General features: G+C 40.2%; 1 protein-coding gene across 4 annotated transcripts; it reads left to right on the plus strand.

Moving 5' to 3' along the window:
• The first annotated feature begins 3,632 nt into the window (after positions 1-3,632).
• Positions 3,633-26,564, plus strand: engase (endo-beta-N-acetylglucosaminidase). 4 transcript variants are annotated; one of them, XM_088091160.1, is made up of 15 exons: positions 3,634-3,846; positions 6,077-6,156; positions 7,320-7,521; positions 8,099-8,247; positions 8,402-8,556; positions 8,906-9,054; positions 10,765-10,936; positions 11,029-11,135; positions 11,242-11,353; positions 17,659-17,846; positions 18,416-18,558; positions 18,926-19,025; positions 19,112-19,223; positions 19,542-19,608; positions 23,305-24,868. In XM_088091160.1, exons 1-14 carry the CDS (start codon positions 3,746-3,748, stop codon positions 19,569-19,571), a joined length of 1,800 nt encoding a protein of 599 aa, XP_087947286.1. In that variant the 5' UTR covers positions 3,634-3,745; the 3' UTR covers positions 19,572-19,608; positions 23,305-24,868. The 4 variants fall into 4 exon arrangements, with proteins under 4 accessions (XP_042360147.2, XP_087947286.1, XP_042360146.2 ...); XM_042504213.2 differs by lacking the exons at positions 19,542-19,608; positions 23,305-24,868 and adding an exon at positions 25,932-26,564 and having other exon boundaries at positions 3,633-3,846; XM_042504212.2 differs by lacking the exon at positions 19,542-19,608 and having other exon boundaries at positions 20,847-24,868.
• Positions 26,565-26,972: the final 408 nt, after the last annotated feature.

Raw genomic sequence — 26,972 nt, forward strand, 5'->3', positions numbered from 1 at the left:
ACCAACAGAGCAGCAAACGCGCATCTTCTTCTTCTGTGGATTCCGCAGACTGCACGCTGCTATAGCGGATTACTGCCCTCTACTGTGAGCAAATTGGCTTGATTTTTTTCAAAAACATGGGGAAAAGGCAATTAGTAAAAAAAAAAAAAAGGCAAATTTGTACGGAAGCCCTACGGAAGCCCTAAGCGCACGTGTTTTTGTTTTGTTTTTTTTTTACAAGCCGTTTTCTCGATATAACGAGATATTATCTCGTTATAACAAGATATTATGTCGTTATCTCGAGAAAACGGAGTTTGTTTTCCTGAGATATTATCTCGTTATCTCGAGAAAACGAACTTTGTTTTTTTAAACTTTATTGAATGAACGTCAGAAGAAGAAGTGGCGGGTGGATGATGTGACAGCAGGTGCCGTGCGGTGTTCAGCGCGGACAAATGCGCAAGGTAAGATGATTATTACAGGAACACATCACCCCAAATTCATCAGTAATCATAACTAGATTATTATACTGTTGCTCCGGTGGGGTGATGTGTTCCTGTAATAATCATCTTACCTTGTGCATTTGTCCGCGCTGAACACCGCACGGCACCTGCTGTCACATCATCCACCCGCCACTTCTTCTTCTGACGTTCATTCAATAAAGTTTAAAAAAACAAAACAAAAAAACAAAGTTCGTTTTCTCGAGATAACGAGATAATATCTCAGGAAAACAAACTCCGTTTTCTCGAGATAACGACATAATATCTCAGGAAAACAAACTCCGTTTTCTCGAGATAACGACATAATATCTCAGGAAAACAAACTCCGTTTTCTCGAGATAACGAGATAATATCTTGTTATAACGAGATAATATCTCGTTATATCGAGAAAACGGCTTGTAAAAAAAAAAAAAAAACACGTCCGCTTAGGGCTTCCGTAAATTCGACACCCAAGATCGAACTGTTTCGAAATGTTTCGTCACCTCCGGCTTCGGCAAGTAGCTTGAGGGTTTCGAAACGTCACGTGATCGTTACCCGGACAGAGTTTTCGAAGACCAGGAAATGCTGATGTTTGAGGTGTTGCGTTGTGACTAGGAAGTAGAAAGAGATTTGTGCGAATTAAGCTGAGTTGTTGGTAGATTGATAGATAGAAAGATAGATACTTGAGATGGCAAATCCGAAACTTTGAAACAATACTTTTGTTTCAATACTTCAATACTTTTAAACCACTGCTTTGAAACATTTTGAAATATTTCAAAACCTGTTTGCTTTACATTGCCATCTACTGGTTGAAGCTTGCATTGCACCCATTTAACATTGTTTTTGTTGTAAGCTCCCTTATCCCCAGCCCAAAAGCCTACCTCAACAGGTGTCATGCAAATCAAATCAAACTGCTATTGATTTAGTTCTTGTAGGATATGGTGACTATTTCATATCATTATTAGCTATGTGACTCGATAACATTGGTCCTATGCTATGCTAGGGTGAGTTTGTAGAACATTTTAATGGTAACATTCATTAACGGAGACTTAATCTGTCCAGGTTTGGTACCGATCACATGATGTTACGAAACCTGTCTCGAGCTATGTGCCGAAGCCAGACGTGATGAAACGTTTTGAAACAGTTCGATTTTCAGTGTCGAAATTGCCATCTCTAATAGATACATACATACATATATACATACATAGGCTTATGTATAAATAGATATACACACACACACGTATATATATGTATATATATATATTTATAGATTTATATAGATACATATAACTATATTATAGCTATACAGGATTTTAGGTTGGGAAAAAGGGAGTTTCTCTCTCAGGGCTCTGATTAAAATCGGCAGCTGCTATGACGATTCCATTCGGTTGCTTAGTGATGTTGCTGCTGATGGCGTCATTTAATTCCTGCAGTGCATTTTTTGAATTTGCATCAGAGTCTTGTGTCCAAATGGCTCCCACAAGGTCAGATCATCTAGGACAACAATTTGATGCGGGATGTCAGGGGTTAACCCTGTCTCGGTGAAGATATGCGCAGAGCAGTTCCAGATCTCCCGTTGTTGAGTGAGCCAAAATCACACCTCATCCACTTCACTCTCATGCGATCAGAAGAAGGCTTGGTAGAGGAAGAGCTCCCACTCCAAGTCAGGCCAGCCTCACTGTGATACCGGGCTTTTCTCCCTCTTTTCGTCTGGCATTTTCAGTTTCATTTCTCCCCTCCGGTCCGACCGGCTTGTTGGCATATGCCGTAGGTGGGGACCCTTTCGTGGTCTGCTGCATTCAGTCCCTACGGCTTTGTTGTGATCTCTGCATTTTTACATATTGTTCTGCTTGTTGTGAGTTGGAAGGAATAAAACGTCAGATATCAGTTTATTATTTCAACATAACTGGCTGGAAACTCACTACACCTGAATTCACACCACGATCAGCGTGTCTTCTCGTCAAGTCACAGTCTCTCACACACACACCTGGCACAGGAGGAGAGAGAGGAGGGGGACGCTGGCCTGACGGCCGCAGACAGCAGTGTTCTATGGTTACTGTGGGCAGCGAGCACGGGAATTAATGACAGTAGGCCTATTTCCTCCTTGATTATCTAAATAAGTTGCTAATATTTTTCCTGCTGTGTTTTTTAAATATCGTGCTGCAGGGAGGATCCGAAAAGCTGGTAAACAGCAATAAAGTCGGCACATTAGTAGTCCTCTTCTCCCGTCACCCTGGGACCTTAGACTGTGTTGTTCGATTGTTTTTTGGACGTGGAAATGTTGTTTTATTGCACAACATCCATAACCGTGTCCCCTATACAGTAAAAACACAGACTGACGGAAAATCTTGTCAATAGCAGGGAAAGAGTTAAGTATTCTGTTAAACATTTTTAAAGAAAATATGCCAAAACTGTAAAAACAGAAGTAACCATTGGATTTTCCCATTTCCAATGGTCCTTGAACACCTGATGTGCAACAAACACTTCAATCAGAAAAAAAAAAAAAAGCATAAAATAGTGATATTTCATGAAAATCACTTTATTCTGCATCTCATTTAAAATTTGTCCAAAAATAAAGTGTTTGCAAGAACTAATCAGCATTCATGACAAGAGTGAGACCCTGATACTTTTTTCAACTCCAGATCTTCATCTTCAACTTTTAACTTTCAAACATCACAGGGTCAGTTTTTGATAAATAAAGAACTGTCCCTAACGGACAGCTCACCAGGCATTATGCCTAACTTATTCAGAAGCCTAGTAATGACATATTTTTAACAGAAAAAATATTATATATTATTTTGGGGAATAAAAGGTTAAATATGGTGACACAGTGCATTACAAAAACATAAAAATACAGCTTGTTCATCAAAAAAAAAAAAAAAAATCCCAAATCACCTACAAAGGTCAGGGCTGAGCCCCCAGTGTTCTCATACAAAGGTCCCCGATACTGCAGAAAGTGATGAAGTTGTCAGTGTTCACCTTCTTTCTCAAAATCTAATCTTAACCCTCTGGGCCCTAAATACCCAACTTTTTGTCTATCTGTAGTGTCATTAATCCTCGAAATATTTTTTAAATCATGTGTTTCTAACCCACACAGCACAATGTCAGAGTAGGCAAAAGCATGTTATATGTGTACCACGACATGTGTGGCGCTCTTATTATGAAGGACTGGGTCGGAAGTGTTTAGCTGTCATAGCTGGTAGATCCCGGTAGATCCGCGGAGGAGCACTCCGAGAACACTCGTTTGTCTTCTTTCGTCAACAGTTTGTTTCTCAGCTCATTCTGGTTAAATGTCTCTGACTGAGGATATGCACAAGCCTTCACCACACCAAGAGGAAGAAGAGGAGCAGGATGATACCGGCGCGAGGAGCAGCACGAACGAGCCCAAGCGGTAACGTATCGTGACTGTACTCACTGACTCTCAGTGTGCTAATAGTTATGGGTAGCACCAGATCCATGGTTAGCACGGGTACGGGTTAGCTCACAAAAGTGAGCTCACAAAAGTGAGCTAACTTCCGGTTTACCATGGAAGAGATGAGGTAACTGGCTTCGTGTTGTTTACATCTTTAATTATATTAACATTGGTAAGGGTGATGTCATCGAAAAACAAAACTGACAGTCATCAGTTTATCTTCAAAGGAATCAAATAACCTAGCGGTGAAATCAAAGTACATTTACTTAATGTATTGTACTTGTACGAATATGACGTAAGTTACGGTTACTATACCCGAGTTGCTTTTTTCATTTTTTCCCAGACATTTTTCTCTTCCTTCTTGCAAATTGTGGAAAATTTTATGCTGTGATGCTCATGGCCTTTTTTCCCAATGTTTTTGAAATGGCTCATTAGCTCAGAATTCAAAGGTTAAATTTATTGTAAAGGGTATCTCAAAGCAGCCAAAGAGTAATGCCCTCCATTTTTCAAAGGGTTAAGCTAAATAAGCTCTTTAAAACCCTCTCTGATCAGCTGGAAAATATAATCACAAAGAGGAAACCAGAGCTGATTTCTGATGCAATAAAAAGTTGACTTTTTAGAATTTTGCAGCTCTCACTGGACAGCTACATGAATGTAGACAATATATAAAGGACTTAAAATGAGCAGAATGAATGTACATGAATATGAATAACCTGTTTAAGATCAGGTTTTTGGAGTATCTGGGTTATGTGTTTGAGCATGTAAACACCATATTCTGGTAATGATAAACCCAAATACTTTAGCTGTAGTATTCTGAAAAACAAAACAAAAAACAAAAAAAAAATGGTGTGTATACTTGAATACAAATAACCTGATTTCTCTGTGCTCATGAAAACACCATATCCTGAATATGATCATAACCAGGACAACCTGGTAACCTCATGAACGGGTTATTCATGTCTGTCTAATTACAGCCAATGGGAGCCTGATTCTGTGGACCTAGAGAATGATTGTTTTCGTTTTCGTTTTTCGTTTTACTACTACAGAAGTTCTTCTTCTTACAGCCTTATTTGGTTTCATGTCTCTGGTCTTGGTCATGTGTCAGTCTTTGCACACGGCACAACATCTGCCCTTATATAGTGTTAAGGGGGTGTTACCTTTGCTAACAGGTGACTTATGATTAAGTGAGATTCATCATTGAGCACACCTGGTCAGAGCAGATTTGAAAGGTTAAGAACGTTTGGTGTGTGTGCAGTTAACATTTCTTAAAGAGTTATATCTCTCTTATATTCTCTTAACAAAAAAATTATAGAAAATGGAAGAGAAATTCAAGAGATTGCGTTGCATGAGGCCCATTGTCTTTTCAGGCAGATAGAAGAATAGTCACTGTCATCTAGAACATTTTTCACAATTTATTGTCTATAGAGCAGCTTTCGACTTTATACCCTGTGACATCTCACATGTAAGTTTTAGCACTCAAGTTTTTGGATTTAAGAGAGAGGTGGTTATGTTTACTGATGTTGTTGAACTGTCTTAGATCATTGAAGTAACATGTTTGAATTCTGAAAAAGGAGACAGTAAAATGCAACATACACTTTTATGGAATACTTCACCCCCCAAATAAGCATCTGTATATTACTCATCCCGTTTGATGTTGAATTTGGGAACAAAGCAGTTTTTCTCTCATGCTGCATGGTGAATGAAGAACCCAAAATGAACTTAGGTAATAAGGTGTAGTGTTGTCACCATACTGGAATTTCTAACTCTGATACAATACCTTGAAAAATATTGATATTTGATACCATTTTTTTGATACCAAGTTGGCATTGAGGGAAAAGGATTTTTCTTTTTTATTAAAAGATGAATATAATAAGGCCATAACAGGACAACTGCATTTTTTCTTAATTGTTTAGGACTGTAGGCTACTTCCTCCTGGACTACAGTAAACACTAACAATAATTAAAATATTTATAAATGAAACTAAACTAAATATGATGTTTAAAAATCAATGGAGTGCCTCTCTTTTTGTAATTTTTTTTAAAATTAAAGTATACTGCACATGGAAATGGTTTATTTGGGTAAAAGGGATTAGTTTGGGATTAAAAAAAAAAAGAAAAACAAGTCTTGAAAGTTGTGTTACTGTCCAGGCTCTCATGTAGTGTTTATCCAAATTCACATGCCGCACTTTGCTACCTTGTTCCTTCATCAGGTTGGAGTCTTGTTTGGATCAACCGATGGACTCAAGCAGTGTCCATGAAGTCATCAATTATATGCCCTCACCACTACCAGGTGAGGAGATATGGTTGCCTGTAGGGCTGGGCGATTTCATCTCAAATCAATAACACAATTAATTGAACATTTTACCTCGATTACAATTAATGAACGATTTTTTTTGTTTGTTGTTTTTTTTTGTTTGATTGTTTATTGCCCTCGTAGTTCATTGACACAGTTTCATTTGACCATGGTGTGTTGGAGTGGAACAAACATATGGCGTATTATCATTTGTAAAACTATCCAGAATTAATAAGAATTAAAAGCTCCATCTTAAACAAACTTAAGGTAAATTTATGTAATGTGCTGATAATAGGCCATCCTCTCCTGACTGCAGGATTTAAACTTCTACTCTGTGGTGTTAATCGTTTTTCTCAACAAACAAAGTTTTGAATAGGCCTACATCCTCTACAGTTGCCAACATTCTTAGTTAGAGAAAAGCTGAAAATAAGGCCCCTGTGTCTGTGGACCCAGGCCCCCAAATCACTATATCTGTTCCTGGTAATAATAATGAAAGCTCAGCGCGAGTGACTGTGTGAGACACGGAGCAATGCGCTCTGGTGTTTCTTTGGACAGAGTTATGTACTCTGTCCAAAGTCTGACTTAACCTGAAACTAAAACAAAGTAGTCTGTAGAAGTCTGAAGAAGTCACTTTCTACCTCTGAGTATTTGGCTGCTGGTTCATTCTGACACTTTGGTGCTGTAAGGAGAAGCTCCGCTCTGTCTGTCTGTCTCACTCTGCCGCGGTTGGACCATCAGCTGTTCAATACGCAATAATAAGACTCCTTGGAAGCACATATAACTTGGTTGTCAAATACTGAGCTGTATTCTAGAGTTGTTCTAGAGTCGTTCATGGCATTACATGATTGTTCAACACCTCTGTTGTCGGAATGTTTTGCCGTGTGATTTTCCTCAGTGTCATGAGAGCGTTAGACAGAGCCTGAAAGCGTGAGACACATGCCAGATGTGTGAGAGTTGGCAAGCCCGCTGGGGAAAAGATTAACAGAATTTCTAAATAACCAACACAGGCAAGATTACATCGGTTTGAGGTTCTAAATGTTGGTTTCGATTACTCTACGGTTTATTGCCCAGCTCTAGTTGCCAGTAGTTCACCTATAGGGCAGTCTGAAAGAATCTGAGCTGTAGTTGATGTCTTGGTGTGCATTTTCTCTGCTTCTCAGTCAAACATTACGACGCAGAAACCACCGAACCAATCAGCTGTGGTCTTCAAAGTTTGGAGGAGCTATTGTCGTGGAAACGAAGTGAGGCAAACCCCTTTAATGTGGCAGCAGTCCCTCTGGCACCTCGGGAGCCTCCTCTGGCCAGCTGTCCACGTCGGACCTTGGTGTCTCATGACATGATGGGTGGCTACCTAGATGACAGGTGTGGTTGCACATTTAGGGCCAAATACAAATTGTCGTGTTCTGGACATTGAGGCCTCTGATTCTTAAATTTACATTCCCTTCCTTCCAGCTCACGACTCATGCACAGTTTACAATGAGCTGTGAGGACATTTTAGGAATTTGCGGGCGTTACATGGTGCTATAAAGATATTGGGGAATGAACACTTCATTTCCAAAGTATGTGGACCCCTGTCCCCTGCTCTCTCCTCTGAGTGGGGCAGAGAAACACCATGTGCTACAGCTAAAAAAAACATGAGACTCTCACACTGAGCTGCAATGAAACTAGTGCTTATAACTTTGGTAAATAACGTAAACAAACAATCTCATACTGGGTTTTTGTTCATGATTTGTAGTGTTTAGAGGAGGCTGTGGCTCAGCGGCAGTCAAAAAATGCCTTGATTTGCCCCTGATTTGATATTTGAGATGGAATCGGGACATCCCTAGTTTTTGTAACCCCTAGATGGGGTGTAACATCGAGATGACTGTCATCCATATTGTATTTGCACTCACATCCCTGCATCATGTAATGCCATGTCATGTTGTCTGTTGTTGTTTAGATTTGCCCAGGGCACAAATGCAGAGGCCCCATATGCCTTCTATCACTGGCAGTACATTGATATTTTCAACTACTTCACACACAACATGGTGACCATTCCTCCTGCTGTGTGGACCAATGCTGCACATAAACATGGAGTTGTTGTTCTGGGTGAGTGAAAAGGTCAAATCTTGCAGAAGCAGGTCCAGGTTAGTAATGCTGAATTTGTGTTTTATATTTAAGATATGGGGCGACGTCAGTTTCACTACCGTCTTATCAGGCGTCTTTTCATTTTGTATAAAATGTCCTGGTTCCCAATTCCCAGGCACTTTCATCACAGAGTGGACTGATGGAGCGGCAGCATGCAAGGCCTTCCTGCAAGAAGAGGAATCGTACCGGGCAGTGGCTGATAAACTAGTCCAGATCAGCCACTGCTATGGCTTTGATGGCTGGCTCATTAACATAGAAAACTCCCTCAGTGTAAGTAAGACATACAAACTAGCCAACACCACATTACTTACACTGATATGCGCAGACATGGTCATGCATCATTCTGCTTAACTCCACTGCGATCCTCAACAATGTGTTTTTTGATGGCAACCTCTTTATATCTTATTTATTTGCTGAGCATAGCCTGTAAATTTACGAAAGCAACACTTGTTTGGTGTTGGCTACTGAGTGGCAGGTGGCACCCTCTGCGTTCACCTCGAATGTTTATATAAATGGGTGAATGTGACATGTAATGTAAAAGTACTCAGAAGACTATATAAGTGCAGTCCATTTAACTGAAGCATGTAATGTTGTGTTTATGCTGCCCCCCCACTGGCAGGAGGTTGCAGTGAAGAACACACCTTTGTTCCTGCGCTATCTGACAGACCAGATGCATGAGCGAGTGTCTGGCAGCCTGGTCCTGTGGTACGATAGTGTGATCGAGAATGGACAGCTAACATGGCAAAATGAACTGAACCAGTCCAACAGGTGGAGATGTTTCCGTTATGGTTTGAAAACTTTAATCCCGCTAGAGTTTCCAAGTGGTATTATTGTCGGCACCAGTGTCATAAAGACAACTGGATCACTCCTCATTTTCCTCTGAGCTTTGCTGTGGGGCTCTTTTTCTTTTGGTGGGTAGATTTTTCACAGTTAGTTTGGTTGTTCCTTTGTCCGCCATTTACTGGGGACGATAACTGCAAAGAACTTTCATACTCTTTAGTAACTAGGGATAGTTACTAGGAAAAACAAAAGCACTAACCTTTTCCCAGTTGTTCATGCACTTCCTTCGTAAATCAAGCTGTCATGTTCCCAGGAGGCTGTTACCAGTGGCAGACTAAAAGGCAAAGTGAAAGCAAAGCTTATAGGGAACCAGTCTTAACACTGATGGTGCCATTAGTCTATAGCCATTACTTTGTGCAATCAACATTTGTACTTCTCTTCTCACTTCTCTTAATTTAGTAACAGAACTAAGTACAATCCCAATTCCAAAAAGTTGAGATGCTGTGTAAAACAAATCAAAACATAATGCAATGATTTGAAAATCCCATTTGAAGTATATTCATTTAATTACAGTCCCAGGACAAGATATTTAATGTATAAAATAATAATTGTTACAACAAATTCCAAAAAAAGTTGAGACAGGGGCACCTTTAAAACTTTTCTTTTAACAACACTCAGTAAGTGTTTTAGAGCTGACAACACTAATTGTTCAGTTTTGGTAGTGACATTCTTTCCCATTCTTTCTTGATACGCAATTTAAGTTGCTCAACAGTCCAGGGTCTCTGTTGTATTATGCACTTCATAATGCCCAACACATTATGTTGGGCATTATGATCACAAGGAAAGCCATGCTGTTGGAACACATGCAGAATATGTCTCTTTGTCTTCATCTGGATGGCAGCATAGGTTGCTCTAAAACATATATGTACCTTTGAGCATTCATGATGCTGTCACAGATGTGCAACTTACCCTTTTTTTAAAAAAAAATCTTTTTTTATTGATTTTTAACATCCTCTTGTGGTCACAGAAAAAATATTAATTAAACAAATGGGCAAACATTACACAGTATACCTTTTTTAGAGAGCTTACTGACAAACCCAAAACAAAGACTGGTACAGAGTCGTGCTCTCTCTCGCTATCTCTTTTTTTTCTTTCTAGACCTGGTCATTGCTATCTGTTAAGCCCTTCAAATTATGGAAATAAGTTAAAAAGGGTACCCATACCTCATTGAATTTGGACGCATTCCCCTGCAGGGTGTACTTTATTTTTAACCAACGTTAAGTGAAACAGTACATCTTTAAGCCACCTGGCATGACAAGGAGGTCTTGACGCCTTACAATTTAACAGAATGAGGCGGCAGGTCAGAAGTGTTGTGAATGTGGATTCTCTTAATTTTTTGGTGATATTATGGATTTTAGATGGTGAAATCACTTAATTCCTTGCAATCGTGCTTTCATAAATGTTCTTATACTGTTGGACTATTTGTCTATGCAGTTTTTCATAACGTGTTGAACCTTGTACTATCCTTTGTTTGGAGCAACTGAGCTTTTTGAAGAGGTCATTTCCTTACCCAGTCATGACACTATTTACATTTTACACAGCATCTGACCTTTTTTAGAGTTGGGATTGCAGACAATCAAGATGATTCTCACAGTTTGTCTATACATTAATAACTATCCAACAATCTCTCCATAAAAGGATGTTTTTCGATGTGTGTGATGGTTTCTTCACCAACTACAACTGGACAGAGCAGAACCTGGAGTGGATGAGCAACTATAGCGGTGTCCAAGGCCGCCAGCCTGAAGTTTACATTGGAGTGGATGTGTTCGCCCGAGGCAAGGTGGTGGGAGGAATGTTGGAAACAAATAAGGTAAACACTGTAGAGCATGTGTGTCTGTATATGAAGATGCATTGATTATTATCAGAACATCATATGGACCTTTTTGTTTGGATGATTTACAGGCGCTGGAAATGATTCGGAAGCACAACTTCTCTGCAGCTATCTTTGCTCCAGGCTGGGTGTACGAGACCAACTATGATAAGACCGAATTCCGTAAGAATCAGGACAAGTAAGATCAGCACAATATTAACATATCAATATACACAACCTTTTACTTGGATGTATGTATGTCAGTTAGTGGAGATGTTTTTAAATAAGCCCTGTCCTGTCTGCAGGTTCTGGGCTCTTCTGACAGATTACCTGTACATCCATCGACCAGCCTCACCACTCCCCTTCCTCTCCTCCTTCTGCCAGGGCTTTGGGAAGGCCATCTACTGGAGAGGACAGGTACTGCTGGAGTTCGATCTGTAACCAGAGGTAGATGGTGTGGGGTTTGAAATATTTAATTACTGCAGTTGTTATTGAAACAGTTTGCATTAATCCTACTTATTTTCAGTCATAGTACTACTGCATCACATGGTCAACAGTGTTTGCACTGAGGTTCATTAAGTTTTTATCCATATAAAAACAGCAAAGGATAAAAAATTAGACAAAACAAGGCAAAGGACTAATGAGTCCTGGGCCCTATTTCAGAAAGTGGGATAAGTGAAAACTCTGAGTATGTTCAGCCTGAAATGAGGATACTCTGAGTTGTCCGTTTCACAAAGCCAGCTCAGTGTCACCCTGAGTCAGTTACTATGGCAGTATGCTACGTGAAGCAAACCTCCTCGCCAGCAGGTTTCTTTCCCATGAGCCTGAAACTGATCACCTGCCGACCGAGGAGCAGGGACGACAGACACGGTGGTTCCTTTTCTGAATCAAGTCAAAGTTCTACATTTTCTTTATATTAGACACAACACAGTTTGCATTTTTCCATTGAAAATAATTTTATAAAATGACTCACTGGTTAAATGACGTTCAGAATCCTGGTGATTTTTTATTTTTTTCACTACGGCTATTTGAAGACATTTATTGAACATTCACATATAAGCCATAATTTAATTGGCTTTACAAAAGTGGCATTGTCATCCTCTAAAATGTGTAAATAAAAGCCTTTAATCATGTTGGAAAACTGCATGGACAATTTTCAATTTAGAGCCTTAAAACTAATACATCTTACATCAGTTTCAAACTCCACATTCACAGTAAAAGGCACAGTATCTGATCTCTATACAACCATCTCTTTGCAGTAACGGTGTTGTCTTTGTCATAATTTATACTTGTCCCTGCATATACGACAGGGTCAGCTTCTCCCTTCACGATGTCCTCAAGTTTCTTGTTGGCAGCTAGCAGCATGTAGATCTCTTTTTTAATCAAATATTACGAAACATTACATGTGATAAATTTATGCCTTGTGTTATAATTTTAGGGAAATGTCTGTACTAATTATATCTCTGTCTTTCTACCTAGCTACAATGGAATTGTCGCATTTTAGGTGGTTTAAAAGATTGTGAAAAGAGATCTATATTCATTCTGAATTAATAAAGATATACTGAATATTGATACATAATATCAGCTATTTTTCAACTTAAAAGTTCTGTCTTGGTTCTTACTGGGAAATAAGACACACATGTCACCGACTTGGCATCATTTTGTGAAAGTGATTAAATGAATGACTGAGTGGATTTTATATACTTTAGAAACTTCATAGTATTTAATAGCTCATCGTTTTACATGCAAGGTCATTAAAATCTCTAATTTAGTTGGTTAAAATAAGTAACTCTGCTTTTAACTCCACCTCCTGCCAGTGTGAATCATGTTGTCTTTGCTCCACTGATGATTGCTTTCTGTGCTCACCGTGAACATGCTTCTCTCAGGCTGAACATAGTCAGAGTTGACTGATCTTATTCTGTTCAGCTTTTCTGGAACCGAAAACTCAGTGTCTCTGCTCAGGCTCAATCAACTTAGAGTTTGGGATTAGGTTAAGAGTTTGTAGAGCCTGCTTTCTGAAATAGGGCCCTGGTCATTCAACATCTCCCTGTGGTTGTTGAGTAACCTCGTATCATTTGCATGTGATATAATAAAGGTAAACACAGATGATGGTTGTGAAATGGCACTGCTGCTGTCACGTCTGCAGGGATTTCATGAATTGGATGGGAAACTTTTCACACAGTCTAACACCTGCATATGTGAGCAGCGCGTAACAGCAAACTCACTGAACTGCTAGGTCTTGTATGCTTGTGGTGTTGCTGCACCGCTTCTGCAGAGCCGCCTGCTGCTATGAGTACTGTATTTCCACAATTATAAGCACATGATCCACTCATTTACCAACCTGAGCTCCTGTTTTGCCAACAGCTAGGTCCTGCAAATGTTTCACAATAAAATGTCTTGTGTCAACAACTGAAAGGATTCTGTCTGCAGAAATGTTGTCAGAGGGCTTCTATTTTGGAACAAACAGGAAAGATTGAGTAAAACAGATATATTTGTATTTCCTCATCTCATCATAAAGACATTGAAACTGTAATTAAACGTTTTGCTGAAAAAACGTGGAAAAAATTGGCAAGCCACCGCTTCTCTAGATGTTCTGCAGCTGAACAGCAGCTGAGATGCACCTGAGCAGCCCTGCTCACACAGGCAGTTTGGCTGCTTTAATTTATTAACCTGGGCTCCAAAAAAAAAAAGTTCCATGGTGCTTACACATGCAGTGTGTTCTAGGCATAAAGCTGCTGCAGAGTTACTCATATTCATCTACAGACCAGTGCAGACTGATTTACCAGTGATTCTACTCACCACTGTAAACCAAACAAGCATCAGTTTTGATGCAACTTTAAATTCATTCTCTTGATTAAAATGATTTATATACATTTTAAGCAGCATTTCTTCTTGCACTAGTATAATGCCTTACTAGTCTTCCAATCACTCAAAGTATTTTCACTATATAGAATCATTGTCACCCATTTATACACACATTCATACACTGGTGGCTGAGGCTACTGTACAAGGTGCCACCTAGGGCAGCTCAATGATGGCAAAAACAATAATCTCAATTATTAGGGCCCGAGCACAGATCACAGGTAGTTGATGGAAGTCAGGAAGTTGGTCATTATGTGCTATTTTTTGGCAATTTTGGGCCTCGTACTTTTGCCATCTTGTCCTACTGGATTCATCCGATCGACTTCAGAATTGGTGTGTCCATTCTCAACCCCTTGGTGATGAAAAGTTATCACAGGTCCATGTTAAACTTTTACTGGTTTCCTGTAGTGTGATGTATAATTTTGATGTCTCGCCAAACAACAGCAAATTGTTGTTACTTTGGTGTAAATTGTCCGATCTGCCTAAACTTCATAGGTTTGAGAAGTGTCCCACCCTGAACACATCTGTATGACAATTTTCACTTGTCATAGTAGCGCTACCTACTGGCAACAGGAGGTAAGCCTTGAGGGACAATTATCATTGGATTTACATGACATTAACGTTTGGTCTATAAATGATGTACACCAAGCTGACTTGGAAATTGTGTCCCCTCTGGCCGCTGAAAGTACTACACCATGTGAAATGTCTCACTCCAGGGTTTAAACTCTGCATGCGTTATCTGACCTTCACAGAGATCAGTGACTTGTCAGTCCAAGTCCCGCAAGCAACCGGGGTACAAGGACCCTTTCATCGCTGAAATCATGATTATTTAAGGAGGCACGGAACATGGCCCAGTCGGACTCAATGTCCCCCGCCTCCACTGGGACGTGGTCAAAGCTCTCCCGGAGGCGGGAGTTGAAGCTCCTGCTGACGGGAGACTCTGCCAGATGTTTCCAGCAGACCCTCACAATGCGTTTGGGTTTGCCAGGCCTGACCGGCATCCTACCCCACCATCGGAGCCAACTAACCACCAGGTGGTGATCAGTTGACAGCTCTGCCCCTCTCTTCACCCGAGTGTCCAAGACATGCAGCCGCAACACCGACGATACGGCTACAAAGTCGATCATCAAACTGCCGCCTAGCGTGTCCTGATGCCAAAATGCACATATGGACGTCCTTATGCTTGAACATGGTGTTTGTTATGGACAGTCTGTGGCGAGCACAGAAGTCCAATAACAAAACACCACTCAGATCGGGGGCACCATTCCTCCCGATCACGCCCCTCCAGGTCTCACTGTCGTTGCCAACGTGAGCGTTGAAATCCCCCAGAAGAACAAGGGAGTCCCCAGATGGAGCACTCTCCAGCACCCCCTCTAAGGACTCCAAAAAGGGTGGATACTCTGCACTGCCGTTTGGACCATAGGCACAAACAACAGTCATCATCAGTCCCCCCACCTGAAGCCAGAGGGAGGCTACCCTCTCGTTCACTGGGGTAAACTCCAACATACAGGCACTGAGCCGGGGGGCAATAAGTATTGCCACTCCTGCCCAGCGCCTTTCACCAGTGGCAACTCTAGAGTGGAAGAGAGTCCAACCCCTCTCGAGAAGACTAGTTCGGGAGCCCATGCCATGTGTCGAGGTGAGGCTGACTATATCTAGTCGGAACTTCTCAACCTCATGCACCAGCTCAGGCTCCTTCTCCACCAGAGAGGTGGCATTCCACATCCCTAGAGCTAGCTTCGACAGCCGAGGATCTGACCGCCAAGGTCCCCGCCTTTGGCTGCCGCCAAACTCACACAGCACCCGACCCCTTTGCACCCCCCATGGTAACTTTAGAGCTAACTTCTGTCACTTTAATCAGCAGCTGGCAAGCTAGACATGAATGAATGCCTTTATTGTTATTGCATGTCCACGTACAGCAAGATTTAGTCTCTCATGAAAAAAAAACTGTTTCCACTCACTCACACATTAAAATAAATAACTGTTAAATAAGATAAATATAAAAAAAAATAGGTGCTGTACTAATGATAATGTGCATATGCAGTGAATTAAGATTGTCAAATTGAAATTCAATGAATTGCGTGGCCCTATTGCCACCTACTACTCAGCTTTGACATTCACACACTTATACACTAATGGAACAGCCATTGGGAGTAATATTGAGTTCAGTATCCAATGATACTTGGACATTGGGACTGGAGAGCCACCTCCTGAGATACAGCTGCCCCCTTCCAAATATTTAATTGGCTCTTCATTATCAGATTGGTGGCAGGTTTACAGTGCCAGAAACAGACATGGTCTAAGTGCAAAGTCTAAGAACCATAAAAAACTTGCATGGGACACAGCAGAGTTAGACTTTTGGAGTTAGAGAGTTAGAGTTTTTGGATTTATTTAGGATCGAAGTCATACAGTGTGACTGCTGCTACATCTAAAATCAACCTGAATGCTGCATAAATGATGTATAAAATTCTGACTGATTCTGCAAGCACCATCTCTGAATACAGCAATTTGGTCTTGTATGTATTTTTAAAACTCAGCAATTAATTCAGCATTCTCAGCTATGTGAGAATGCTATGTATTGACTACAGCTTGGAATTGAACCCACTGCACTCAAAATAAATTATACCATTTTCACCGGTGATCAGGCAGCTTGTTAAGACAAGAATGAAAGTTAGCTTTAGATGCATGTAGAGGAGTAACTGATTGTGATCAGCTATATTGAGCTATATAGAGCCTGATTCCAATCCTAAATTTTATGTTACCTGATCCTTTGTTCACATCAGCCAACAAGCGTTTTTTCTCATGAAACTTTTATGCACTCCAATGCAACAAGTGCAGGACTCAACTTTCCATCTCTCCTGCAGTCTGCACCCTGTGAAAGACTAAACATCAGTAAACAAACTATGAGACTGTTTTTTATGTTATTTACTGAAGTTATGAGCACTTTTTTCATTTCAGCTTCTTTTACATTTTGCTGTCGTCTATGGCCTTGTTTTGAGGAGAGACAGACAAAGGTGGAGAGCCAGATACAACCACACTCACTATACCTCCCTAAGTGCAACAAAAGCCTTGCAAGCAGAATGCCAGGAAGTATAACTTATTAATTTCATCTGTGCAAAATAAATACAGACAAAAATGAACATACAGTGAAATACAGTAGAGAGTACTCCCTTAAAGAGACAGAGTCCAGCGACCAGGCCAAAAAGATCACATGAGGTTTGTTATTCAAAATAAATTAATGTAAAAGGCTAACATTAAGGATAAGTGTGGACAGGGGTATTTTTTAATGCATTGAAGTGCTATATTGTTGTCAAGCATATTAACTACATTGTTTGAACAATTTAAAAGTCCTGGAGGTGCACTGTGCAGCTGTATCATCAAGGAAAACAAATATTGGATTGGGACTCAGTAATGGCAGCTACTCATTAGTGACTTGGATTGGGATTGGGGGCAAAAAACTTGATCCAGACATCCTAAAGAGCAGCATTGATAGAGTGTCTGATGGCTCAGGGGATAAAGCAGGCGCCCATATATGAAGGCAATGTCCTTGCTGCAGTGGCCGTGGGTTTGATTCCAGCTTAAGGCATTTTGCTGCATGTCATCCCGCCTCTCCCCCCTTTCACACTATCACTCTGTCCTATCAAATAAAGTCAAATATGCCCCCCCCCCCCAAAAAAAAAGAGCAGCATTGATCACCTTACACTAGTCCTTATATCCCTGCTCTGGTTTGCAGTTCATTTTGGAGTTGATGATAACTTTATTTCGGGAGATGCTGGCTGTTTTTTGGTCAGTGAAATGTGCTGCATGAATGAAGTTAAGTGATTGCTTGGTGACTGCAGTTTTCATTTGTGTATGTGCAGCGTGAGGTGGACAGGAGCTGGTTCAACCTGACTGCCCAGGAGATCCAGCCCTTATACTACCATGAGGAGCTGGACGGCCGTGGCTGGCTCAGCAGTCGCGGCTGCCCCGAGGATGCATGGAATGGGGGCTGCTCGCTGCTGCTGGATGGACTCATCCCCGCCACTCACACATCTCCACTTTGTGCCAAGTGTGTGTGTTTCTTGTTCATGCTTGCTTTATTTTCATGTACGGGAAAAGTGATCTTGTCCCGACTACCTCCTCACACACCACAGTCTCACAGCTAATACACAGTACTCTATGCCTGCATTATTTGGGCCAAAATGATAAATCATGACTATTTTGATCAACATTGAGACTGCAATTATTGATGTCTGATGCCTTTTTTTAGGTGATTTAAAAAGTTATTTGTGTTGCTTTGCAGCACAGATGCAAGTCTCATGAAATCTTTGCATGTGATTTGTTCTCTCCTAAATTTGAAAAGTTCCAAACAGCTGATGATGGTGGATTATTTTTGTTTTGCTCGTCTGTAGTGGTAACATGGGAAAGATAGTAACAGGCTGCTGCAGCAGAGAGCACAGGTGGCAGTATGACAGCCCTTTGGAGGTGGAAGCTGGCTGATACTTCAGGCAGTGTTTGATATGATATGAAGCTGAGTTTTCTGTACACAAAAAACGCATTTTAAATGTCAGTACTGCAAAATCATGATTGTGAATATTTGATTAACTGTGAAGCCCTACTCTGTTGTGTATTTCTCAGGATCTTCTCCCTCCATGTACCTCTGGCATCCAAGATTCTGGTGACCCTCATCTACAAGCCATCTGCTGGGATCAAGGTGTCCTTGGAGCTGAAGACAACAGATGCCAGTCTTTGCACACACATGGACGTCCAGGATGTCAAACGTGAGTTTCTCATGATCCATTGATGATCATGATCCATTCCCCCTTATCCTACCTCAGCAATGACCATTTAAGAATAATCTCATGAATGTGGTACTCGACATAAAGGAAGGACACAGTTTTGCAGTTATGAGGCTTTGCTAAATTCGGCTTGAAACACATATAAGAAATAGAGGTCTAGGATCAAATGTTCTTGCATAAGTTTAGGAATTTGGGAATATTCAACCTCTGTACAGCCTCGGCGATGTCACATGTAGAGATATTTTTGCTGCTACAAGCGCCCCAAATGCTTATTGTTGTTAAGGTGTTCTTTAGATTTTTAATGTCCTGGGTTGGATATTAACACCATGCATTAACTGTCTGTGTGCAGTTACTGATGTGTCTCCTATGGTACACGATGAAGGGCTTAATTTGGTGAGGCAGTTCTCTCAGCTGTGTGGCAATTTGAAACCAGATGGTTGGACCATTGGGTAAGGCACTCAAACAGTGAAATGACAGCTAAGTTAGCAGATTTCATCATTAAGTGTGTGTGTTCCCATGATATCACTATGGACAGGTGTTCACAGTTGGAGCTTCGTGGCTGTGCTCTTCGAGAGGTTTGTTTCAGCATCCAGCGGGTTGGAGAGCCTCTGGACACACCTTTCAGCTGCAGGGTGGGCGAAATCATGGTGAGAGAACAGACAGTTGTGTTTTATGTGTTCTCTGTACTGCAAAGTGTTAGAGGCCCAGATAGAAGCGCACAGAAAATCTTCTCAAGTTGTTTTAACACCATAACTGCTTTCAGTGCTCACATTTCAGCCAACTTTGCCAACTGATACTGGGTCTCATTCATGAAATGTTAGTAAATCTGTGAGCAGATTTGCACATAAAACATCTTGGTACTAAAAACCCACATCGGATTAATGGACGCTGCAAGAAACTCTATTATTCTAACTTATTTTGGGTAATGTGGAGTTGAGAAAAAATATTTTCTTTTCTGTTGTCAGCACGGGTGTGACAGTTTAGCGCAGGGTTGAACTCTCTCACTATTCCCTCGGGCTTCAATCATGTCAGGTCTGTTCTCACCAATTTAACTTTTTTTTTTCTTTTCTGAGACTGTGTTGAACTGTCTTGTGCTTGAATAGCAGTTAAGCAGGAGTTTTAATGGACTAAATCAAGAAGGAAAGAGAGAGAAAGAGGGGGAGAGCGGGAAAGTGACCGAACAGAGCATGTTGAGAACCAGGGAAGAGAGATAGAGAGAGCACATGTGCGGAAGGGACAGAAAAGTGGGCTGCAAGGCAACTTGGTTGGCAGTGTTTGCTTGTGCCTCCCAGCAGATGGACAGATGTGTATAACAGGCAGCGAAGAGCAGTAACCATTATCTGCACACTGCATCACCATGGATCGCCATGCAAAAGAGGCACAGAGACGGAAGAGAAGAAGAAATGGTGCAAGGAAACTCACCAGCTCTTAGCATGTTTTAATTTTTTTTTTATAATATTTTTATATTTTTTTAATACTATTTTTACAGTATTATATTTATATTATTATATAATTGGCTTCAGGTCCCAAATTAAACTTCAACTTCAACTTTATTTGTCCCGAAACAGCAATTAGTTTTGCAGCAAGACATAAGGACATGCAAATACAAAGACAATGTTAAAAAGGCCAATGAGGTAATATGCACTGAAGATAGCCCCCTTGGAGAAACAACAGTGATCCTGACTGACGATCCTAATAGCTACATTTCATACAAGAATAAAGCACTGAATCAACAGCAACAACAAACAATTTCAAACTGTAATTTCTAATAATGACAAGCAATATTTCCGTGCATTCCTTATTTACACAAGCACTGCAAGCAGTCATTGGTAGCTGTAGATTTTGTTAGTGCCTACGAAAAGATTGGAGCTACTGACACATTGATGAATGCCAGAATACATGTAACTTACCTTCTTCGAACAGTACACACATAAATTCATTCTGCTTATATTTCATGAATGAGGCCTATTGTCTTTGAGTTTATTCACTGGAGCTGGCACTCGTTTATTTCAGGCTTTTATTGAACTGACACTTCTAACACAATTTATCACTTACACATAATTTCTCTTTTTTTAATTTCACTCAGCACAAAGAATTACACTGACACCTCTGATTTATTGATTCCATTCAGTTTTGTATTCCCATTGCTACTTCAATTGAAACTTCATTTTTCCACACCAAATTTAGCCTTTTCTAGTTTAAAAGTAATAAAGTAAGTGTGGAAGAGAATCCCTCCCTCTTTAATTGCCCCCCCCCCCCCTGTCTGTAAGCTCTTGGATGGAACAAGTCTGCAGGTGCCTCCTGATCTGGTTCAGGGTCTGTGCATTTATGATGTGGTTTGGCTGCGCGGGGCTGGTACCTCACCACAGTCCACTGCTCCCTGCCTGCTCCTCAATGCCACTCTGCGCTGGGACTACCCCACCAAGCTCGTGCGCCACTTCAGGGTGTATTGGCGACGGCTAAGAGGACCGGATCCCCGAATTCCCCCAGGCCAGCTGGTTCTGGTGGGCCGGGCATATTCTAATCTTTTCAGAGTGACGGAGCTAGCTGTGCCAGAATCACCGGGCCTACTGGAGCTCGTGGTGGAGCCAGTGATCAGGAGGGGCTTCCTGGTCCCAGAGAGCCACTGGGGAAGAAGAAGCCTCAGCTACACAGAGGACTTAACACAATGACTTTACATAGCAGAGTTCAGACTGATTCTTCTTCTGCTGCAGTTATGGCCCTGATGTCAAAGTCAGTGTTCCAAAGTTTCAGCATATCAGTAACCTACAATTTGCTTTTGGCTCCAGAGTTGTAACAAGATGGCTTCAGAGGCCCCAATCCCAACTCAGTGTCAACACACTTTGTTTTTCTTGAGCTTTTAACCAGACCATGCTGTTTTCATTAGGGCCATTGCTAAAACCATGAAAGCAATTGAGCTCACAGTCCGACATATCCGTCTCCGTGATGTTGTGATAGTTTCGCAACTGCTGGACGCCACAGCTGTTGCCTAGCAACACATAAACATTTTCCTGCTCACTGCTTGCTCATCTGTGTTAGCTCGGTCTTCATGTTATGCACAGACCAGCTACATTTATCTCTGTGTTTTCTGTGAAAAACCAGTTTGTTAACAGACACTGTGGTGGCCTGTGAGATTCAGATGAGTTAGTTTGATCAGACTGATCGTCGCTCCAGCATGTGTCCACTCACTGCCATAATCTCCGTTACCTCGTATCAGACAGCGTGTATGTCGGTGTCTTGCAGGCTGTGGATAGTATCAGACGAGTGTGTTCCTGTCTCACTGCACATGCTTGTAACATCTGTAATAGCTGGTTTACTCCCAGTGAACAAACGTTTACCACAACCCGCCTGTCACAGCTGCTCCCTCCTGGGCTTCCTCGAAACTTTTAGTAACTTCAGTGCATGTACAGTCAGTTTAAACCACACTTCAAAATTCCTGTCCTTTCTTGCTCGCCCCCCACTTCTGTCTCTCTCCTCTATTCTTCTCTCCTCATTTAACCTGACCAACTGACAACTACGTGAACTGCGCCAACTAGCTGTTTGAACCTTTGCTTGCACCATATTATAAACACATCTCATTTTAAAAACATATCCCACTTTCACTCTAACACAATATAATGGATTTTGAACGGCCATGAAGCGGAGTGATACATGCAGAGTTAAAAGTTAACAGTCCTAGTGCTGTTGTACTCTTATACCAGCACTCATTGAATGCCTCTCAACCAATCAAACTGCTTGGTCGGAACTAACTGTTGTAAAATCATTCACATCTAACAGCATGGTAAACAAAAGAGAGGGAAAAATAGACTTTCTACCTCTGAAGCGGTCCCTAAGTCCAAATATGTTTCCATTCCTCAATTTAATATATTCCTTTAGTCTGTGTGGCTCCCGAATCAAAAGAATCAAAACAAAATTAATCCAAGTTTTGAATTTTGGCATCTGAAGTCCATTGCTCTCCCTGCAAACTGAGTTAGTGAAACTAAGACTGCAATTACTAATAATAAATAATATTTATCTTATTTCTACATGATGTTGTTAGGTATGCTTGTTTCGTTGCCTTGCTGGCTATAAACTGAAAGTGTCAGAAAAAGTTTTTCTGTGTATTTTACAGCCCCTGAGCACAGCATGTACTGAAGGAAATTTACCTGTATTCTCGCATTCATCAGTATGTTAATATTGTCTGTACTAACAACATCTACAGCTGGCTCTGACTGCTTACAGTGTTTGTGTAAATAAGGAATGATTGTCATTATTTGAAATTTCTATTTAATTTGTATTTTGCTGTCATGTTCACAATACACAGATGCCTTTGAAACACTTAACTTAAATGTAACAGAAGATTAAAAATACAACACATTTAGCCAAAGTAGTTGGCAATAAGCAGATTCAGTGAAAGAAAGATCAGTGATGGCCATCAAAATGTACTGTGATATATTACCTTTAGAGTTCTCAAGGGGCCAAAAAAAATTACAAGCTGAACAGAGCCAACTGGTGTGAGTTGAAGCCCAAACCCAGCCCGTCTGAGATCATCACATAGTCTCAAATAGAGAGGCAGAGGGAGCAGCTGTCTGGTGCTTAAATGGCAGATAGTATCTATCTCTCAATTAACCAATCTCTATAATATATGGTGGATTGAAATTATAAATAAATAATTTTTAAAAAAATGAATTACTGTTACACAACTTTAAACAGATGAGAAAAAAAATCACCTCTGCTTTTTTTTCACAGGAGAGACAAAGTCCAGGCACCAAATTTTGATATTGCAAAAGAGAGGAGACTAGCTGAGGACGCTTTTTGTATGTGGTGTTCAAAATATGAAAATGAGAGCAGGTTGGTCTAATGAAAGACAGTACATATTTGAGAAGTGTCCTTAAAGAGCACAAGTATGCAGATGTAGTATTTCATCAAAATCTGTATGTGAGAAGTAGAATTACTTTGTGACCTGTGTAAATCAAAATGAATGGAGAGATGCATGAGAGCATAGAGGGATTTCAATGTGGAAATCAAAGATTGAAGATTTGAGTATGTTTTTCAATTCACTGTAAGTATTGATAATCTAAACATTGATAAATGTGATTCATGTGATTCAAAAATGTCATTCAGCTTTGTCTTTGTCTCCCGAAAAACAAATATTTCCATTTCGTAAGCCAGCACAGTCTAGGGCTCTTGGTAATTTGCTTGTACCATCTGGGGGCTTTTGTTGTGAAAATCCAGCCTTGTCCATGGCCAACTGGTAAACTATTGGCTTTTATTTTGAAAATGCAGCCAAATGGTAACTGTTTGACCAGAGCCAGCACTTTGATCTCCTGTTAGCTGGTTGGTGCATTAGTCAGTCCTTACAGGATCTGTGGGCTGTTTTTGTAATTCTTATGGCTTGAATGCCTGATTTCACGGCAGCTTTTCTGAAAATTACAATGCAAGTTACATAATTTTCAGGCTTTTTCTTTTTTTTACCATGTGGGTTTGTATTCTGTTACAATTACATAGGATTACATCATGATATGATGCATTTTCAGAGTCAGTATTGGCATATAATAAAACAAGTGTTTTAAAATATTTGCCAGTCCAAAGTTTTGATATTATTAGTCAAAGCCTGTCAGGAAGATTAAGAAACAGAAAGGTCAACTATGATGAAAGAGGTTGACCTGACTGTTAACAGGTGATTGACTGGAAGGATAGACACAGGCATTACAAAGGGAAACACAGCTAAGAGAAAAAGACTGTCTGCCTCCGTAGACCGCGTAGGCTGCGTCCTCCGAAGGATGCAGACCCTGAATTGGGACACAGTTTATGTAAATTTTGCTTCAGAGGGTGGCGCACTTCCTGGGGGCTTGGCTTCACGCCACTGAGCAGATGATGTGATGGGCTTTAACAGGGTAAGACGTCTAAAGAATCGTTTTTATAATATCAGCATATATTAGGTAAATAAACATGTGCATTAACGCATGATATTGGATTATCTGCTGCTAAATTAGTAGATTTACGAAGCAATAACAGACATGCTAAGAGTAGGCTAACGTTAGTACACTGTACTGTATGTACTGTACACATACCGTTAGCCACTAACAGCCTGTTAATTTAAAATGTCCTGCTCTTGAATAATTTCATCTAACATTGGAGAGTTAAAGGGGAGAAAATTCTTGTGTAATTTACTTTACAGGTCAGTGTGAGTTACATGTCAGCTTTAAATATAACATGGTGCTTGATAGCAGAGTGCTGTTTTATGGTACATAAGTATTAATATGGATTAAGAGTGCATATTTGAGACTAATAAACGATGTAAAAACTTTAATGTAAACAGAGATGTGATTTAAGGGTGAATGTTTTTAGCTTTGATTTGGTTGACTTTTGTCTTTATTATGCTACAGCTCAGCTGATTTTCTTTTGATGGCAAAAAAGAAAGAAAGACTTGAATGAGATTACAGGGTAAGTCATTTAGAAAAATGAAACAGTAGACTCAAATAGTTCCAGCAATAATGAATCACACTGACATGTTAGCCTGTTAAACTTTATTTTATATTAATGATAGAAGTTATTCTACTGGATATATAATATACACTGTTGGGCAAGTTAATTTACAAAAAATATACATAGCATATTAGGAGTTAGCTTTTATTTGAATGAAATAAGGTACCGTACAATATGACTCTCTGTGGAGAGTAATGCATTACACAAATTTTGTATTACTTTCACCAGAATGACTTCATAAGAATGACTAGGCATTATAAAATGTAAGGTCATGTTGTTTCGAAGCAGGTTATAAAAACGCAGAAGGCTCAAGTTTAATGCAGTTCATTAACATATTAATCCAGTAGAGGGCAATATTACACAGCCTGATGAAGGCTCTCCTCTGGAGCACAGATCTGACTAATTCATGCATTCACACAGAGTGGTTTACACTTTGTATTAAATTCACTTTCTTTCTTTCTTTCTTAGTGTGATGACATAGAACAATGAAGTAGCCTAGACCTTTTTAACCAAAGGAAAAAGCTTGGACACATGGACGGGCAGGCTGACAAAGGATCAAAGTCTGATAAATTATTAAAAAAGGATCAATATTTGTAGGACTATCATATGAAACACTATAGACAAATGCTGAGGTTAGCACAGCAAAAGCTAATTTCCATGCGAGTTATTACATACAGGGTGATGGTATATCCGCTTGGCCTTAAGCCTGGCGCACCTCCAACGTAAAGTAATTCACTATGATAACTTAACACAACTAACAAAGTTTCATAACTGAAGTTGGGGAACAAACACGCCTCATCTCCTAAATCGGTTTCCCACCCAGGCCTATAAAAGTATGTCTGACCCTCTCTCTCCTATCCTTTTCTCCCTCCCTCTTTCATTAAAAGAGCTACACAGGATTCAATGGAGCCTGGAGACTCCCTGCACTAAGACAGCACCCTCATCCTGAAAATCAGCTCCCTGATCACTGCAAGCCTTTCCCTGTTCCCTATCTTATTAAACCATATGCAAGGCTTCCCAATGATATGGTCTTTGTTTGAGGAAAATGTTCTAATGCAGTTTTTGAAAATGATAACCATGAATATTTTTTGTAGTTGTAATCTGTGGTGAGTGTAAGGCTATTTCTGCTGCCATTACTCAACAATGTTTTCCTCATCTGCGTGTCAGTGGAGAAAATGTGCATGTGTACCTCCTTTCTCTACACACCTGGATCGTTCCCGTGCAGCACAGCAAAGCATGGTGGAGACTGAGGACACCACAAAAGAAAAGGCACATACCAACTGCTTGATGTGCTATTTGTGTTGAGTTTATTAGATATTAATTAAATTAATTAATTGCAGTTAGTAATTCAGTAGAAAGACAAAGATAAATGAGACACACGTTTATATATAAACAATAAACAGCAACCTGCTCCTTTACCATGGTAAATCTAAAATATGTCAGCATAACCATGTATGTCATATCCACATCACTCACGTAATTATACATTTTCCATATAAAAGTATTATATATATACAGTATATATGTGTGTATAGTGTATATAGATTTTATATATATTGTATTTTAAAATATATATATATATATATATATATATATATATATATATATTGTATTTTAATCATATTTAACCCTAATTTAGCACTCAATCACTTTTTTCTGTTGCCTCTGACTGTTGAGCTGCTGAAATGTTTGAATTTCTCGAGTGTGAGATTAATTAGTATAATCTAACTTTAGCTGTTGACATTAATCTTCAGACATTAGCATTTTACTTTAAAAAACAATATAATAATGAAACACCTCACCAGGAGGCGTCCTAATTAGATGCCCAAGCCACCTCATCTGGCTCTTCTCAATGCGGAGGAGCAGCGGCTTCTCACCCTATCTCTAAGGGAGAGCCCAGCCACCCTACGGAGGAAGCTCATTTCGGC

This window comes from Plectropomus leopardus, chromosome 18 (assembly GCF_026936395.1).
Source record: "Plectropomus leopardus strain MGB_pleo_1.0 chromosome 18, ASM2693639v1, whole genome shotgun sequence".
Taxonomy (NCBI): domain Eukaryota; kingdom Metazoa; phylum Chordata; class Actinopteri; order Perciformes; family Serranidae; genus Plectropomus; species Plectropomus leopardus.

Coding starts and splice junctions, on each gene's coding strand:
- engase (XM_042504212.2), top strand. CDS start 3,746: ATGTCTCTGACTGAGGATATGCACAAGCCTTCACCACACCAAGAGGAA. Junction 11,136..11,241: donor TTCCGTAAGAATCAGGACAA/GTAAGATCAGCA, acceptor TCCTGTCTGCAG/GTTCTGGGCTCTTCTGACAG. Junction 18,559..18,925: donor GGACGTCCAGGATGTCAAAC/GTGAGTTTCTCA, acceptor GTCTGTGTGCAG/TTACTGATGTGTCTCCTATG.